This window comes from Macaca thibetana, chromosome 2 (genome assembly GCF_024542745.1).
Source record: "Macaca thibetana thibetana isolate TM-01 chromosome 2, ASM2454274v1, whole genome shotgun sequence".
NCBI classification, from domain to species: Eukaryota; Metazoa; Chordata; class Mammalia; order Primates; family Cercopithecidae; genus Macaca; species Macaca thibetana.
In genome coordinates this window covers 173,620,850-173,639,898 of record NC_065579.1, presented here as the reverse complement: position 1 = coordinate 173,639,898, position 19,049 = coordinate 173,620,850, and the positions used below count along the sequence as shown (strand labels likewise).

Below are 19,049 nucleotides of genomic sequence, written 5' to 3'. Positions count from 1 at the left end.
TGCAGTTTGCAATAGGGTTCACACTCGTATGTGAATCTAATGCCACTGCTGAACTGACAGGAGGCAGAGCCCACCACTTACCTCCTACTGTGCAGCCCGGCCCGGTTTGGTTCCTAACAGGCCACAGAGCAGCACTGGGTTGGGGACCCTTGCTTTAGACAGTATTTCCCAAGGAGTACTTAAAGATTAAAAATAGTTCTGATAAAAACCAGTGCAAGACTAATTTTAATCTTTTAGATTTTTTCTTTTGGATCTTGATAGATATGCAAGGTAGAACTTTAAGGGACAAGATAGAAAAGATTACAGAGTTAAACGTTAGTGTGATTATGTGAAAAATAAAATGTGTACACTTTTTCCGGTTTTGTTTAGCATTTCATTTTTTTAAATTTTGTTGCATGAATCTTAAAGTTCAGTATGAAATACAATCATGGTCTACTGATTTAATTTGTATCTATTTCATCTCCATCTAGGAAGGATGAATATGAATAATCAGAATTTAAATGTTAAATAACAGAAACTGTTTAAAATTATTTAAAATAAAGGTATCTTTTTACAGTATTGAATATAAAATACTTAACTATTGACTAGGCATAAAGCAGATTAGATAATCTGAAGACCCTTACTTTAAACAGGATCTGCTAGACAAACTTACAAATGTATTTTTTGAATTCTGTAATTCACCTTGCCCAGAAAAGTAAGGGAAATATCCAGGGAACAAAAAATAGATGGAACTAAAGCCTGATGTACCAAAAGCTGAAACCTGGGGTGTTCTTGGTGGTGATAGTAGAGATTTTAGCCTCCATAATTTAAGGAATTGCCATCTGGCGTCTACATGGTGTAGGCCCTTGGTCCTAGTCCCTCAGTAGGCCATGCTTTCAAAAACAATATTTTAGAAAAGTCTGCCTTGATACAGGAAAAGTCAAGGAAGCTTGACTCTTATACTTTGGCCCATCAGGGGCTTGGGAAGTGTCCCTTGAGGATTCGTAATTGTGGTCCTCAAGTGAGTTGGGTTTAAATTTAAACTATCCGTGTAGTTTGGTAACTCCGAAACCCAGATGTTACCATTTTAGAAAAGTCTCAGAAGAAAGGCCAAAATCTCTCTTGAGGGGTGTGTTCTCAATCCAGGTCACATAGGTTTCTCACAGACAAAACTGTAAGACACACGAAACTGTCATGTAAGCAAGAACCACTGGACACAACTAATAGTAGGATTAGATTTTCAAGAACTTTTGTTAAAATATGTGATAGTCTACAAAATTAAAAGTTATTTAAGACATAAAAGAAGGAATAAGAATATAAAAGTGGCCAGGCATGGTGACTCATGTCTGTAATCCCAGCACTTTGGGAGGCCAAGGCAGACGGATTGCCTGAGCGCAGGAGTTCGCGACTGGCCTGGGCAACACGGTGAAACCCCGTCTCTACCGAAATACAAAAAATTAGCCAGCTGTGGTGGTGGGCGCCTGTAGTCCCAGCTACTTGAGAGGCTGAGGCAGGAGAATTGCTTGAACCTAGGAGGCGGAGATTGCAGTGAGCCGAGATCGCGCCACTGCACTCCAGCCTGGGTGACAGAGTGAGACACCATCTCAGGAAATAAAAAACAAAAAAACGAGAATGTAAGAACAAGGTGCTATTGTGCTATGGAGAAAGAATAAACAGATTTTAAAAAGAACTTAAAGTAACTTGGAAATGAGAAATATAATCATTGAAATTAAACACTTAAGTGGATAGGTTAAACACATTAGTCATAGCTAAAAAGAGAATTAGTGAACTGCAAAGGAAATCCAAATAAATTACAGAGTAAAGCACAAAAACACAGGCAAAGAGAAGGTGAAAATGAGAACATCCAGAATATTTCCATTCAGAGTTTCAAGAAGGAGAGAATGGGAGAGTGGAAATATGTTGAGGTAATGACTAAAGAAATTTTCAGAATTATATAAAAGATATAAACCCTCAGATTCAGAAGGCACAGGGAGCCTTGAGCAGGGATAAGAAAGGGCACATCCCCACTGGACATATTGTCATGAAACTGGAAAATGTCTAAGACAGAGAGATTACCTTAAAAGCCAGAGAGAATAAGACTGATCACATATGAAACAATTAGACTGTTGGTAGACTTCTTCGTAGTAGTAATAGAAGCTAAAATACAGTAGTATCACAGTTGCAAACAGTTAAGAAAAATAACTAGAAAAGTAGCATCCTGTACTCCACTAAATTTCATGAATGAGGAGAAGTAAAAATACTTTGACAGACTGAGAATTTACCACTCACAGACCCTTGTTAAAGTAATTTTTAACAGTGGTCTTCATCAAGAAGGAAATTTAGTTCAGAAGGTGGTGAAAGATGCAAGAAGCAATGTGAGCAGATAAACTGTTGCTTGATCCTAGGCCCTCAGTAGGGTAAGCTTTCAAAAGCAGTATTTTAGAAAAGCTTTTCCCTTGATACAGGAAAAGTCAAGGAAGCTTAACTCTTAAATCTTGGGCTGTCAGGGGATTGGGAAGCACCAATGAAATTAATGTGTATGTTTTAATGAGCATTGATTGTTACAAAAAATTGATAGTTTTAGGGAATAAAAACAATTTGGGACAAGAATACTGGGCAATAATATGTAAGAAAGGAAGGGATGATAGGAATACAAATATTTTAAGGACTTATTTGGGAGGAAGATTGTAATTAACTTTAGATTTTTTAAATTGCATACTACAAATGTGCAAGTATGCATGATATACATGTAAGAGTTATTATTGAAAAATTAGACATTGTCAGGAAAGGAGAAAAAAAGAAAACAAAAGGGTACCTGTTCAGTTCAGTAGAAAGTGGTGGCAGAATAAAAGAAATAGAAAGCTTAATAGAAAGAGCAAAATACTAATCACAGTACACAGGAATTGACTACATATATCAGTTAAAATAATCTCTTAATGGAGTTTAAAAAAAAATCCAGTTCCATGCTACTTCCAAGAGACATAAAATATTATTATGCAAAGCTTGAAAGTAAAGGGCTAGAAAAAGAGACTAGACAAATGCAAAGAAAGCTGGTTATTGCCGGGCGCGGTGGCTCAAGCCTGTAATCCCAGCACTTTGGGAGGCCGAGGCGGGCGGATCACAAGGTCAGGAGATCGAGACCACAGTGAAACCCCGTCTCTACTAAAAATACAAAAAATTAGCCGGGCGCGGTGGCGGGCGCCTGTAGTCCCAGCTACTCAGGAGGCTGAGGCAGGAGAATGGCGGGAACCCGGGAGGCGGAGCTTGCAGTGAGCCGAGATCGCGCCACTGCACTCCAGCCTGGGCAACAGCGTGAGACTCCGTCTCAAAAAAAAAAAAAAAAAAAAAAAAAAAAAAGAAAGCTGGTTATTGACAGAATAGACTTGTATAAAAACTTGAGTAGTAATAGTCACTCTATGATGATAAAAAGAATAATTCACTGTGACTGTATAACAATCTGAACACTTATGCATGTTAGCTTTAGATGTTTTCCCCTAAGAAAAATTGACAGAACAAAGATAAATCAATAAATGTACAATTATGGAAGAGCTGATAAATCAAGCAGGCTCAAACAGCCTTGGTCTTCTACATCTAGCAGTTAGGGAGAAATACATTTTTTTGTTTGTTTGTTTGTTTTTGAGTACTCATAGTGCATTATAGAAGTTGACTGTAAATCAAGTCTTCCAGAAAATTCCAAGATATAACAGAGAATAGATATTTTAAAGGTCCTATTCTCTGGCCTTTTTAGAGAACATTGGACAGAATATGTAACCCAAATTTCCCTACTTTTGGAGACAAATACAGTTTTAAATAAGTCAAAGAAGAAATAATAATGGGAATTAGAAATAAGTAGGTAATGACTTCCGTGTAACCAAGTTTTTAGAGAATGCTAAAGCTGTACTTAGAGTAGTACTTACAGCCTTAGATACTTATATTAGTAAACCGGATTGGAAAGTTTTGAGCAAGGTATTCAAACAGTTACAGAAGGACAAAGCTCAAATAACTTGGAAGGAAATAATAAAGAAGAGATGTGAACTAGAAATCGGAATTGTTAGGATCAACAATTTTGAAAAGATGCCGTTGGCAAACCTTTATGAGGATTAGTTAAGGAGAAACAAGGTACGGATAAGCAATGTTAGAAATGAAAGGTTTATAGTAGAAACTTTAAAAATTTATATTATATATACCATGAATTCCTTTATTTAAATTTGAAAACTCAGGTGACATGGACAATTTCTTAGGGAAATTTAATGTACTCTTTCAAGAAAAGAAAATTTGATTGCCCCAATTAACATTAAAGAAATTGGACCAACTATTATACCAAATACTTAAGGAACAGATGATTCTAAATTATACAAACTATTCAAGAGCATAGGCAAAGAGGGAATATGCACTAATTCATTTTGTGGGATTAATATAACATTAACATGAAAACAAGCCAGGGAAAATGAAGACCAGTGTCACTTATGATCATAGATAGAAAATATTAAGTAATATTTACAAATCAAACTCATCAGTGAATATTAAAACACACCATTGTCAAAATTGCTCACCTAAGGAGTCTAAGATTGCTTTAAATTAGAAAATCACATACTACTTTCTATATAACAGATTAAAGGAGAAAAACTGAATCATCTCTAGATAAAGAAAAGCCATTTATATCTCAATCATGTTGAAAAGTCATAGCAAACTATGAATAGAAGGGAATTCTTTTTTTTGAGATGGAGCCTCTCACTGTCGCCCAGGCTGGAGTGCAGTGGCTCGATCTCAGCTCACTGCAAGCTCCGCCTCCCGAGTTCACGCCATTCTGCCTCAGCCTCCAGAGTCGCTGGGACTACAGGCGCCCGCCACCACGCCTGGCTAATTTTTTTTTTGTATTATTAGTAGAGACGGGGTTTCACCATGTTAGCCAGGATGGTCTTGATCTCCTGACCTCGTGATCCACCCACCTCGGCCTCCCAAAGTGCAGGAATTACAGGCGTGAGCCACCACGCCTGGTCAAAAGGGAATTATTTTACCTCATATGGGGGCATTTATTACATAGAACAACTGCTGTGTGCCTAATATAAAAGGATTATAAATGTAACTAACATACCAATTATATACAACGAAACATAGTTGGAATAAACCTAACAGTCTAGATTGTTTTGGACGAAACATAAAATTATTTAAAATCGAGTAGGGGAATGGGTTTTAAGGAAAGGTACTCTGGGAGATTTAATTATGTCTATGCTGTTTCATTTCTTAGTGGTTAGGAGCAAAGATGAAAAAAATATTAAGGTTTGGCCAGGCGTGGTGTCTCATGCCTATAATCCCATCACTTTGGGAGGCCGGACCAGCCTGGCCAACATGGCGAAACACTGTCTCTACCAAAAAAAAAAAAAAAAAAAAAAAAAATTAGCTGGGCGTAGTGGTGCACGCCTATAGTCCCAGCTACTTGGGAGGCTGAGGCAGAATTGCTGAACCCAGAAGGCAGAGGTTGCAGTGAGCTGGGATCAGGCCACTGCACTACAGCCTGGGTGACAGAGCAAGACTCTTTCTTGAAAAAAATATATATAAAGCTTTAACAAAGATGGGTGTTTAGTAAGTATTTTGTTGTGTGCTTGAAATGGTTCATTAAAGTCTTCCAATTATATTCACACTAATGAAGATACATTATTATGTGTACTAGGGTTCTCCAGAGGGATGGAACCAATAAGATACATGGGAGTTTTTTTAGGGAGAATTGCAAGGTGATTACAAGGTGAAGTCCCATGATAGGCCATCTGCAAGCTGGGGAAAGAGAGAAGCTGATGCTGATAGTGGCTCAGTGACTCAGTCCAAGTCCAAAAGCTTGAAAACCAGGGAAGCTGATAGTGCAGCCTTTGTCTGTTGCCAAAGGCCTGAGAGTCCCCTGAGAAGCTGCTAATACAAGCCCTAGAGTCCAGAGGCCAAAACTGGAGTCTCTTGTCCTGGAGTCTGATGTCTAAGGGCAGGAGGAGTGGAAGCAAGCATCTGGCATAGGAAGGAGAGCAAGCTAAAGACCCAACAAGCAAACTTCTTCTGCCTGTTTTGTCATAGCTGCGCTGGCAGCTGATCGGGTGGTGCCCACCAACACTAAAGATGGGTCTTCCTCTCCTGGTTCACTGATTCAAATGTCAATCTCCTCTGGTAACAAACACCCTCACAGACACACCTGGAAACAGTACTTTACCAATCATTTGGCGTTCCTCAATCTAATCAAGCTGACAACTAATATTAATTAATTTAAACTTAGTTAATTTAAACTTTTAATTGAATATAATTTGGAGCTTAGTGCTCTTAAACCCACTAAGTAGATAATAACAGATTATAGGCCATACTAGGCATGTAAGTGCAAGGTTCTTGAGGCTAAAGCTGTAGTTGGTAAAGCAGTAGCAGTCACTCATATTAGCAAGGATAAAAGGTTGTTTGGTCATTTTTCTGGTGTGGTCAGCGTTCTTGTTTTTGTCTGAATTTTGACATGGTTATGGACTGTTGATCTATCACAGATGATAGTCTTCTGTGATGTTGGTGTTCTTTGAAATATTTATGTTCAACAGGAGAACGCCACAGCCTACCTGTGAGTGCCAGGCCAGCCTCTAGCAACACTAAGGCCTATCTTACTATACCAGACCAGTTTCTGGCTGCTAGGAGCTATTTTTCTCCTCTAATATGGGAGAAAAAAACAGTAATACCAAGTGAAAACCAATAATTAATTGATGTAGGTAGGAGATTGTATTGAACTTCATAGCTATGCAGGGAGTATGTGAATTACTGGTGAGTTTTCTTCTAAAAGCTTATAGTTGGTGGTTTGATTTCGAAACATATTTAACAAAGAATTGCCCTGAACTTTTATTTTCACATAGATGGCCTTTTCTAATTAGGTGCTTCAGGAGTTTGTGTGTATGTATACTGGCAATGCATAAAGCATTTTAGTTTAATTTTCGAACTCCTGTCTTGGGGTTTGCAATCAGAGCCTTGTGTCACTTTTTTTTCTTTTCTTTTTAAAAATAACCTGAGTGTTGACAGTGTTTGTTGCTGAATGAAGGAATTCATTTTTTTCAGTCAACTGAAAATCATTTGGTCTGGCATCAAATCATTTGACTTTTTTCCCAAAATAAGTTATTAGCCATAGAGAATTCCTTTTTTTAAAAAAAGTTACTCCATGACATCGATATCTTGTTTTTGTTTTTTTTAAAGGAATTGTATTTATTTTTCCTTGTTGCATATTATTAGTATACTTATTCATGAACTTCTAATTTTAAGCAAATAAATGTTTTTATTTCAGTTAATGGCCAACCAAGACCCCTTGAATCAAGTCAGGTGAAATATCTCCGTCGAGAACTGATAGAACTTCGAAATAAAGTGAATCGTTTATTGGATAGCTTGGAACCACCTGGAGAACCTGGACCTTCCACCAATATTCCTGAAAATGGTAAACCCTGAATCCATTGTATTCTGATTTATTGTTCTTACGTCTTTTTGGAGGTTTGTAAAAACTCTTTTTAAGTAGGAGAAGGATGGCACCCCCAGTGTCACTCTTGTTCCTCTGCCTCTCTACTAGTATTTATGTCTGTGTTCCTAAACCTTGCTGTTCATCAAGATTACTAGGAGGTTTCATTATACCAATTCCTGGATCTCATCATAGACCTACTGGAGTTTAGGAACTGGAAATCCCATTTTTAAAGTGTTTTCTGGGTGATTCATTCACAACTAGTCTTAGACTTTTGGATTTATTACACAGGTCAGTTTTCAAATCCTCTTGACACATGAACCCTTTTTAGTATAATAGGTAAGTAATGAACCTTGGGAATTGAAAATCATTTCATGAATATTACGTAGTGTTGGAAGTAGTTTCAACTAAAAATCACTTAGATTAGTAATATTCATTAAAAATGGTACATTGTAAAGTTGAAACACAATTTTTAATAATATTTAAAGAAAAACTTTTTTTCCCCCATTTTATAGATGACATGTACTATTTGTGTTAAGATAAAGCAAGAAGTATCGACATTTGGAACTGACATAATTTTGGGACCAAATGTATTTTAAAATGTGGACTGAAATTTAAGTATGTGTTATGACTTGAAAGTAGAGTTAAAAAACTACTTTCTTCTTTTAAGATTCTTAGATGTTGCATTTAAAGAAAACTCATTATTTTTTACAACTTGTTTGCTTATAATTTTCATATGTTTAGAACTGTCCATATTGTGAAATAGTAATTAAAAAAAAGTCTGGTCTGGATGACTGCATGTAAAGGGCTTAACACAAGATAATTTTTGTGGATAAATGGCATGTATTCTGTTTTTGGCCATTAAATAATTTGGGAGTTTTTGTTTTCTGTGTTTATTTTAGTTACAGTTTAAATAAAGACGTATTTTCCATCATTACTCTCTTCCTGTCTTCTAATAATCATGTGGAATTATGTTAATGATAGATAGTTAATAAATATTTGGTGATTGGTGATTTCTAGTTCCACTTCTATTTCAGAACATAATGGGACAATTTTTCTAGAAGAATTCATAGATGCTGACACAACATTTGCATATAATTTCAGGGGATTTAACCATCTGCAAAATATTAAGAAATGTAGATGAGAATTTAACCAGTATAGCCAGTACTGTTCAGAAATTAGCTACAGTGGCCCACATTCTGCTCTCAGGAATGGATTTATGAATTTGTTGGTTTAGGTGAAACTTTTTCCTCACCTATTTCTAGCTACTGTTTATACTTCATTCTTTGTTTCTGTATTTTTATACATATTATTGTTAGCTTTTTACCTATGTTAACGTAAAAGATGTTAAAATTGGTTTCTTCTCTGCATCTTGGAAGTCATGCCATGTGTTGTTTTCTTGTATGGCCATCTTCTAGTTATTGTGTCCTGTCTGACGTATCTGATGATAAGATGATATAAGAATAATACAATCTGCATTTTATTTTTAGAGATAGTTCTAATTTTAAAAAACAAAAACAAAAAAAAGCGCCCTACATCAGAAACTGAAATCTAGTCCACAAAATGAAATTGCCAATCAGCTATCAGTGCTATTCAGAACCTGTGGATTACCCTCACCAAGAAACATGGCTGCCTGTGGTCTTCAGCTCTCTATTACAGTGGTTCTTGGATGCTTGTTTTCCTCCAAGAGGCAAATGGTGTGTAAACTACCTTAGATAGAAGATTGACCTGTTGGCAGTATCTCCAGCAGCTAATGGAGCAAGTAGTAGGACATATAGTGTGTTTCCTGATCGTTATAGTTTGTGATAAGTGAAAAGAGGCATAGGTAGTGAGATGTGAGGGGAAACAATTGGTAAGAGTGACGTGGTATGCTCTTGGGATTAGAGGAAGGAACTTGGTAGGGAAGGTAGATAACTGGTAGACGTGTTTTAAAGGAATAGTTCTAGGGGTTTTCCTTTTCCAAAAACTTAGAAAATATTAGGGTAGCCTGGAATGGTATGTTAGGAATGAATGAGCTGCCAGCCAGTGTGTGCTGTGGGTATTTATATTCCTTTAGCACTTAGTTTTTTTCAGAAGATACATTTTGTATTGATTACCGGGGTGATCTAAGAACAGATATTCATTTACTTACTTGGTAACAAAAGTGATAATCATTGTTCCTTAATTGAGTAAATGATTAACAACATTCCTTTTGTTTACTTGTTCGAGTGTTTTGTTTGTTTGTTTTGATGTCTTTTGTATCTTGGACTTGGATTCCTATTTGTAAAATGTAGGTTATTCTTGAACTCTTTCTTTCGAAAGACAGTAGTATAAATGCCTGTGGAATATCTTAGTATCCTTAGAAGAAAAGCATGATTTTAAATTTAACCTGCTTATAATATTTAACATTTTGTTTTTTTTTTGTTGTTGTTTTAAACATTTTATTATAGAAAAGTTTAAGTATATACGAAAGTAGACATTATAATGAATCCCATAAACCCACATACAATTTCAACAGTACCAACTTATGGTATCATATAATTATGGTACACACACTTTCACCACTCCTGTTACCCAGACTGGAGTGCAGTGGTACGATCTCAGCTCACTACAAACTTCTCCTCCTGGGTTCAAGTGATTCTTGTGACTCAGCCTCCTGAGTAGCTGGGATTACAGGCATGCATCACTGTGCCTGGCTAATTTTTGTATTTTTGGTAGAGATGGGGTTTTGCTAGGCTGGTCTCGAGCTCCTGGCCTCAAGTGATCTACCCACCTTGGCCTCCCACCGAGATTACAGACATGAGCTATCGCACCCGGCTCCCCTCCTGTATTATTTTGATGCAGATCCCATATACATCATTTTATCTGTAAGCATTTGAGTAAGTATTTTAATAAGTAATACATATTAAAATAGAAGGTAGCAAATTCAAAAATGTTTTTAATGTGCTATTTATGGAAGATTATGAATTAATTATGGTTGGCTTGATTTCCATGTAATTTAGTAGTGGACCACTAGACAGTAAAAATGAAATGTTAAATTTGAGATTATAACTTTATTTAAGTTTCTTTTTATAAAATAAAGCCTTAGTTCCTATAATTGTTATTTCCAGAGTGCCCAGTGGGTATCTGATACTAGGATATAGGTCATTGGGCTCCAAAAAAAAACCAAAACAGTAAAATGTTTCTCTTTATCCAGGAGCTTGTATTTTTTTCATCTAATATTTCTTATGAAAGGAGGTAAATAACTTTTTTGGAAAAGCTGTTGTTAATCTTCTGTTTCTTTTTGCCCTCTCCTCCCTGGTACTAGAAGTAAAAATACAAAAAAGTATAAAGAAAGTAAAATGATTTATAATCTTATATTCAGACATACTTAATATTCCAGACTATCGTTGTACACATACGTTATTTCCCTATCTTGTACGTTTAGGCCTTACCGAGTATAGATAAAAAGGAAACACGTTTTTGTTTATTCCTCTCTTCTTGCAGATACTGTGGATGGTAGGGAAGAAAAGCCTGCTTCTGATTCTTCTGGAAAACAGTCTACTCAGGTTATGGCAGCAAGTATGTCTGCCTTTGATCCTTTAAAAAACCAAGATGAAATCAATAAAAATGTTATGTCAGCGTTTGGCTTAACAGATGATCAGGTTTCAGGTAAGTTAGTTTCCAACTCCTTTATACCCTTCCTTTCCTTCATCTTTCCTTTCTTTCCTTTCGTTCTTTCTTTAATTGAAGAATAACTTGGATATGGTGAAGTGCACAAGTCTTAAGTGTTCTGTTTAACAAATTTTTACATATTTGTACACTTATGTAAAAGACTAACTAGATTAAGATGTAGATTATTTCCAATACTCAGAAAACTTTCTTATGTCCTCTCCCCAACAGTAGCACCCTCCCCCTTAAAGAATAACCACTGTTGGGTTCAAGTAAATTTTTGAAAGTAAAATTTAGAAAGTTTGCAAAAATCTGAACTATTTTATAATTTGATTAGTTGCAGTATTCGAATTATATTTGATTTGTCTTTTCTCTTAGAGAAATTGAAAATTATATGTAGATTTTCTGGTTAAATTGCTTGAGTATAGAGTGGATTTGTATATAAGCAAATTTTTAACCTTAAAGCAGTACCTATATTGTTTTATTCTTTTTAACTTTTGGTTATAATTTCTTCATTATTTTTTCCCGCTTCTTTTTCTCTTTTCGGATTCTAATAACACATTAGAGAGCTTGATACTGTCTCATGGGTCGTTAAGGTTCATTTTTCTTCAGTCTTCTCTCTGTTCTTCAGATTGGGTGATTTCTGTTGAACTCTTCAGGGTCACTGTGATTTCTAATATGCTGTTGAACCTTTCTAGTGAATTATTTAATTGTGCTTTCAGTTCTAGAATTTCCATTGAGTTTTTATAGTTTCTGTTTTTCTGTTGAGATTATTTGACATTCATTAAGACTACATTTTCCTTTAATTGTTTGAATGTATTTATGTTTGGTTCTTTAAAAATATTTAGAATAGCTGCTTTAAAATGTTTATCTGCAACATCTAACACTTGGACCCATTTGGAGTCAGTTTCTGTTGACCGGGTTCCTCTCCCCCACACACACTCCCCAACTCCCGTAGGGTCACATTTTTCTGTTTCTTTGCCTGTCTAATAGTGTTTGGTCGAAAACTAGACATTCTGGTTAATATGTTGTAGTGACTTGGGATTCTTTATATTCTTTTGAGGATCTGGCAGGGAGTTCATTTGTGTGGACTTTATCAATATAAATAACAAACAGAAAAGGGCTCTCTAAAAGAAAAAGGTATTTGGGAATAGAGCATTACATTGAAAATATGCATGCCATAGTAAACTGTGTGCATATTCAGTGAGGTAAAGTCAGACAAAATTTTTAAAGGAAAAATGAGAATACGTAATTGTTTTGAAATAATTATTGTTGGCTACGAAGATCATTAGCAAGAGTGATGCCAGTCTGAGGTTGGACAGGCAGTTTCTGGGCAGATGTCCTCACAGTCACAGAAGTATTGATTTATTTATTTTTGCAAAGTTGTGATGGCCTTTGTGTAGGCTTGTGGTTTTTGAACTCTTTTGTGATAGTTTTTCTAAGAATCCTCTCTTCATGGCCATATCAGAGTTTTTTATATTTTTTAACATTAATGACTTCATTTTGGTTTTGATAACTTTCACATACTCAGAACTACTCCTTCTTTCTCCCTATGGTGTATAGCAGCTGATACCTGTGCTCAGTCCTTTCAGCTTGCTCCAGGTGCTGCTTTTTCTCTGAGCCTTCTTGAGATCTCCTCCTCCGCTCTCCCAGCCCTACAGTCAGCTGTGGATTTGGGCGGAGTATATATACCTAGATTTTGGGTCTTACCCTTTCAGTGGCACCCTCACTTCAGGGATTTTCCTCCTAAATCTTCAGCTGCTTGTCCAGCCATGAGGTGGTTAACACTGTGGTTTTCTGCCATTGGAGCTGCAGAGGTCAGCGCTTTTAATTCTTATCCATTCTAGTTTTATTGGGGTAAACTCTGGTTTCTGATTGACTTTCAGTTATTTCAAATAGTTTCTTTCGTTCATGTTTTTAGTTGTTACCTGGGGGAGAGTTTATCTGATGGATTTACTTTGCCTTTATCAGTAGTTGGAAATGTATACGGTGTATTCATTTTGTATTTCTTAGAGACTTTCATGGAATTACTCACTAAATAAAATTGTGTGAAAATCTGATGAGGTCAGACTTTTAAATTTTGATTTAAATGTACTGTATTCCAGGTAGAATAATATTAACATGATTCACATTATTTGAAGACCATTTTTCTCACAGCTTTGTGTGTTGAATTATAGTCGGAAAAACTGTACACATGGCCAGGATACTTTTGTAGTTCTTCAGGTGTGATGTGGTAAAAATATGGCTTATTACAATAATGAATGTGGCCATGGGAACGAGGGATAAAATATTACAAAGATGGAATGAACATTAACTGTCATAAATTACATATAAGGGAGGAAAGAGGAGCCAAAGTAACAAATACATATATATTTAGGCTAATAGGAAGAATGTGTAAATGTATTTATCTACATAGATATAAATTTAAGTAAAATGGTGGTAGATAGAAACCATCATCGATTTTATTCTGGCAATCATCAGTCTCTTGCATTACCACTATTATATCCTAGTTTAGGTTCTTGTTAATACTTGGACTGTCAGCTGTCAACTGTGCCTAATACTGTGGTAAGTTCTGGGGATACATCAGAGCAGAAGATAGAGGTTTGCCCTTAGAGAAATTAGTCTGCTGATAATAGCAAGTACTTATATGGAACTTTCTGAGTAGTAGTCACTTTTATAAGCTTTTGCTGTATAATTCCTTTTATAAGCCCATGCCATAAGCTCTTGTTAACTGATAATCCTCACAATAATCTTATGAAACAGGAATTAGTATATCCTTTGTACAGATGAGGAAACTGAGGCACAGAAAGAGATTATGTAACATCTCCAGAGTTACACAGCTAGTGAGTGACAGCACTAGGATTTGAACCTAGGTAGTCTAGCTCCAAAGCCTATGCTTTTAACCACTCTTCTGCATTGCTAAAGCAGAAAGAATTTAAAGGAATAAGACATATTTACATTGTCCTCAGAATCTCTTTTTTGACTGTCACAGCATTGGAACTGTAGTATATTCTCTCCATTCATTTCTGTGTTCATTATTTTGGAAGAATGACAGTGTCTCCATATGTAAGTTAGAGTGCTAGGCCTTGTGAGGCAGACAAAAACAATCAACGGTCAGGATCCCGGCCAAAAGACCGCAGAGGCTTTAAGAGTGAAAGGGAGAGCTGTTCAGAAATGCAAAGTAGAAGTCAGTATGGGTTAATAAAAGTAAACTAGATAGAAGTTCACTAGTGGAAAAGGTATTCATGAGTCAAGAAGGCTTGCTAGAAGTGTGGAATTATAATTGGATTTTAAATAATGTCATATTTAAATATGTGAATGTTATATTTAAATATATGGGGTATAGTGGAGAGAACAGTGATAAATGAAATAGAGGTCAAAAAATATTAGATATGTTATGGGAGTTGGTAGAAGTTAGTTTAGCTGAAAGGGAGACGTGTGAGAAGAGAAATTGTGAGAAATAATGTTTGGACCCTTAATGCCAAACTAGGGGGTTGAACTTAATTTATGGGCAGTGAAGACCCCTGGAAGAATGAAGTGATAATTTTGGTTGATGTGCAGAATACATTGCTTGGAGTAGGAGGATATTGGCATTGCAGACATGAGTTTTGTTTTTTTGCAGGAAGAGGTTAAGACTCGGGAATATAGTACTTTACACTTTATAAGGAAGGACTTCCAGTTGTAGCTTTGGATTAAGAGACTGGAACAAAGGAAAAAATAAAGTACATACATTTAATGTAAAAAGCCATATTTGTGGTTATATACTTATTCTATAGTATTTTTAGTATCTTTTAACCAAATGTATTCCTTGAGCTTACTGGGGGAAGGCCAGGTATTGGATACTAAACTGACTTTTTTTTTTGACTATTCAGGGCCACCCAGTGCTCCTGCAGAAGATCGTTCAGGAACACCCGACAGCATTGCTTCCTCCTCCTCAGCAGCTCACCCACCAGGAGTTCAGCCGCAGCAACCACCATACACAGGAGCTCAGACACAAGCAGGTCAGATTGAAGGTAAAATAGAGTTTAGAACACATGTTTGGGAAAGTACATGTGTAGAAGTGTTTATTGCAGCATTGTTGTAAACACTTCATGTATTTAGTCGTGCCTTAAACGCAGGAAAAATTTTGATGTGCTGACAGATTTGATGTTTAAAAAACCAAATAGAACAATATGTCAGGTTTGTTTCCAATTAATGGAATGAAAAAAATACCTTAAAAAAGTGTTTCTATGAATATAGATAGAGTGAAAGACAGTCATTAGTCAGTGGTGACCCTCGGGGAGGGTAGTGAAGTTCAGACTGGTGATTTCACACTTTATTTTGTGTTATACTTACATGCTGTTTTATCTGCCTCCTTTCTTCAGCATCCGTGCATGATTTTTCTAATTTAAAAATATTTCTAAATAGAGGTAAAGGATAACTTTAGTTGTAGTGGATTTTTTGGGTAAGATTAATAAGTAGCCTTTTATAATTTTGTAAATTTAGCAATATGTCTTTAATGGAATAAAAGCAGTGTATTTTAAGTCAGACTTTTTCTTCTGAAATAATCCATCCTTGGATATGCAATTTAGTCTCTCTGGGTTTTGATATTCTTTCACTGTAAAATGTGAAAATTGGACTAAACACAGTGGTTTCAAAAGAATGTCTTTAGTTCTGAATGAAATATAATTTGAAAGCTCTGTATTTAAAATAGGGGATTGAAGGGTAGCAGACCTCAGACAGCAGGCACTAAGGTGCCTCGTTGAAAACCTTGGAGTTCTGCAGAGCGGGACTAAGTATTTACTAATCTCTAGGGTGCCTTCCAGATTAAATGTGGTTTTTGTGTTGCCTGGGCATGTTGGGACGTTTAAAACCACATTCCACTTCAGAACAAACACCAGGTGGCGCTCTAACTATTTGTTTAACGGGTCAGATAGTGGTATAATGTATTTCCAGCACCCAAAGCAAGTGATTAAAGTTATCAATCACATGAAAACAAAAACAAAACATAGGCTAAAATGAACTGACCACTTTTGGAATAGAATCCTATCCTGTGGTGATACTTTCGGAGTTACCTGGCTAGGTGTGGTGGCTCACGCCTATAATCCCAGCGTTTTGGGAGACTGAGCCAGGAGGATCACTTGAGCCCAGGAGTTTGTGACTAAGCTGGGTGACATAGTGAGACCCTGTCCCTACAAGTAAAAGAACGATTTAAAAAAGTTAGCCATGTGCTATGGCATGTGCCTGTAGTTCCAGCTACTTGGGAAGCTGAAGTGGAAGAATTGGTTGCATTGTTGAGTTGAAGCAGTCTAGGCTGCAGTGAGCTGTGATCACTCTACTGCACTCCAGCCTGGGCAACAGAATGAGACCCTGTCTCAAAAACAAAGCCAAAAAAAAAAAAAAAAAAAACTCCACAGCGTTGTCTCCTTGGATGAACACCAGTCATTATGGACTAGCAGGTGACATTTTGCTGATGAATCAGTGGTTTGTGAAGAATTTCTTATTAAGCCTTTTCTCAACCTACTTTAGTTAACTCCTCCTCTGCACCAAAATGCTACTGCCAAAACTAGAACAAACTAGAACTAAAGCAGATGTGGGCTGAAATAGACAAAAGCAGAGTATAGGTATGATGAGAGTTTAATGCCTACTTCAAGTGAACTAAAGATTTGTTTTTAAATAAATCCCATTTTAAGCAGTGTATACTGTGTACCGTGTAAGCAGTGTATACTGTGTACCGTGTAAGCAGTGTGTACTGTGTACCGTGTAAGCAGTGTGTACTGTGTACCGTGTAAGCAGTGTGTACTGTGTACCGTGTAAGCAGTGTGTACTGTGTACCGTGTAAGCAGTGTGTACTGTGTACCGTGTAAGCAGTGTGTACTGTGTACCGTGTAAGCAGTGGGTACTGTGTACTGTGATACAGTGACAGTTGGAAGGATCATTGTACCAAATAATGTTTGCTGTTTATGTATAAATAAATGGGAATTAAGGCTCTACTAGCAATATCTAAACATACTATGAAGTGTTTGTTTTAATTGAGCATTTTCAAATAAGTAAAATTTTAAAAATGTGAAAGGACATACAGTGAAAATTTTCTCTCCCACCTCTGTCCACAGCAACCAAATTCCTTTTTCCAGAGATAGCAGATTAACACCGTTTATATGCATTTAATTATTTTAAGTAATATTGTATACCTTGCTACAATTAACTGTTAGCTTACATTAAAACATACAATATGAAAATTGTGCAATTAATACATGACATCGTTTAAACTATTAGTAACTGATCTAATTCTAGATCAGTGCTGTCCAAAAGAATTATGATAGAAGCCACATGTAATTTTTCTATTTAGCTGCATTAGAAAAATATTTAAGAAAAGGTAACATTTTATTTAGTCTAATGTATCCAACGTGTAATCACTATTAAAAAGTTAATTTTTTGGTACTGTGTATTGGAAGTCTGGGATTTGACACCGATTTGGAACACTTCAAACAACAAACAACATATCACAATTCAGACAAGCCACATTTCAGGTGCTCAGTAGCCACATGTGGCTAGTGACTATTTTAAGAGCACAGCTTTAGATAAATATATTGATTATTTATAGATTCCCAGCATTAATTATAGGTTACTTTAATAAATACTTTTTGATGTATAATGAGTCTTTGACATTGCCAGTTATTTAGATCAACTACTGGTTATAATTTGGCAGAATTACCAACATAAAATGTATCACTTATAATTTATTAACATAGCAATCTCTTACAATGTGTAATAGTCCAAACTAAAATTAAGAATTCTGAGTTGTTACTTAACTCCCATAAAAGGGACCTTGGAACTGTGAATTTTATTCCAAATAAATATAGTCTTAATATGTTGTTCAGTTAAAAGGATCAACAAGATACTGAGCATCATTAAAAAAACCAAAAGGGATAATGTTACCCTTCTTCATATAAAGCCAGTGCCTGTTACTGGAAGACTGTGTGATGTTGCCAGAAATGTAACTGGTAAGGAGAAGAACGCTAAAAATCATCAGAGACCATATTGCTGTTTGACAAACTGAAAAAATGAAAAAGCATATAATTAAAATCCGTAAAATCATATGCCAATATAATGAAATGCTGAGTAGACTTTATTATGTAAATATTGAAACATACATAGAATAATCAGCTCTTCATGTAGTCACGTGGCTTCAACATTTACCAATATTTGGCATTCTTTTTTCATCATTTTTCCCCACTGCACCCCTTTTAATTTGCTGGAGTAGTTTAAGTCAAATTATGAACAGCTTATTATACCCAGCTATTTCAGTATGTATGTCTAACTGATAATCTTCTTTTTAATATAACCACCATGCTGTTATTTAACAGTGATTCTTTTTTATTTTTAATTGAGACAGGGTGTCACTCTGTTGCCCAGGTTGGAGTGCACAGGCTTGATGATAGCTCGCTGCAACTTCAACAGTGATTCTTAATGTCGACACGTACTAGTCTATATTTGAATTTCCCTAATTGTTTCAAGAAAATTGACTTGTTCAAATTAGGGGCCTAACAAGTTTCACACTTTGCATTTGTTAATGTGTCTTGAGTCATTTTTTCTAACAGCTATCCCTTACGTTTCCAAAGTCAAAACTATGTGTATTACGTATTACTGTGTAACTATTATCCCAAAACGTAGATGCTTAGACAACAAAAGTTTATTATCTCATACAGTTTTAGACAGATATCCGGGAATGGTTTAGCTGGGTGATTTTGGCTCAGCATCTCTCATGAGGTTGCAGTTAAAAATGGCTGCTGGAGTTATAGTCATCTGAAGCTTAACCAGAGCTGGAGGATTCAGTTCTTTACCATTTGGACTTCTCCATAGGGCTGCTTGGGTGACCTCATGACATGACAGCTTCACCAGAATGAGCAATCAGAAGAGAATGAGGTAGAAGATACCTGTCTTTTATAGCCTGTCCTCAGAAATGTCACTATCATTTCTGCAATATTCTCTTGGTATACAGGTCAGC

The 19,049-nt window shown here is 36.0% G+C and overlaps 1 protein-coding gene across 7 annotated transcripts in view; it reads left to right on the top strand.

The window, feature by feature from the left end:
• Window positions 1-19,049, top strand: part of TFG (trafficking from ER to golgi regulator) — a 37,834-nt gene that overhangs the window by 10,229 nt on the left and 8,556 nt on the right. For 6 of the 7 annotated variants that reach the window (XM_050782069.1, XM_050782073.1, XM_050782072.1 and 3 more), the window contains exons 4-6: window positions 7,268-7,414; window positions 10,898-11,062; window positions 14,935-15,075. In XM_050782069.1, the coding sequence (XP_050638026.1) occupies window positions 7,268-7,414; window positions 10,898-11,062; window positions 14,935-15,075 (453 nt within the window). The remainder of the gene's footprint in view (window positions 1-7,267; window positions 7,415-10,897; window positions 11,063-14,934; window positions 15,076-19,049) is intronic. The other variant, XM_050782074.1, reaches the window with a different exon arrangement.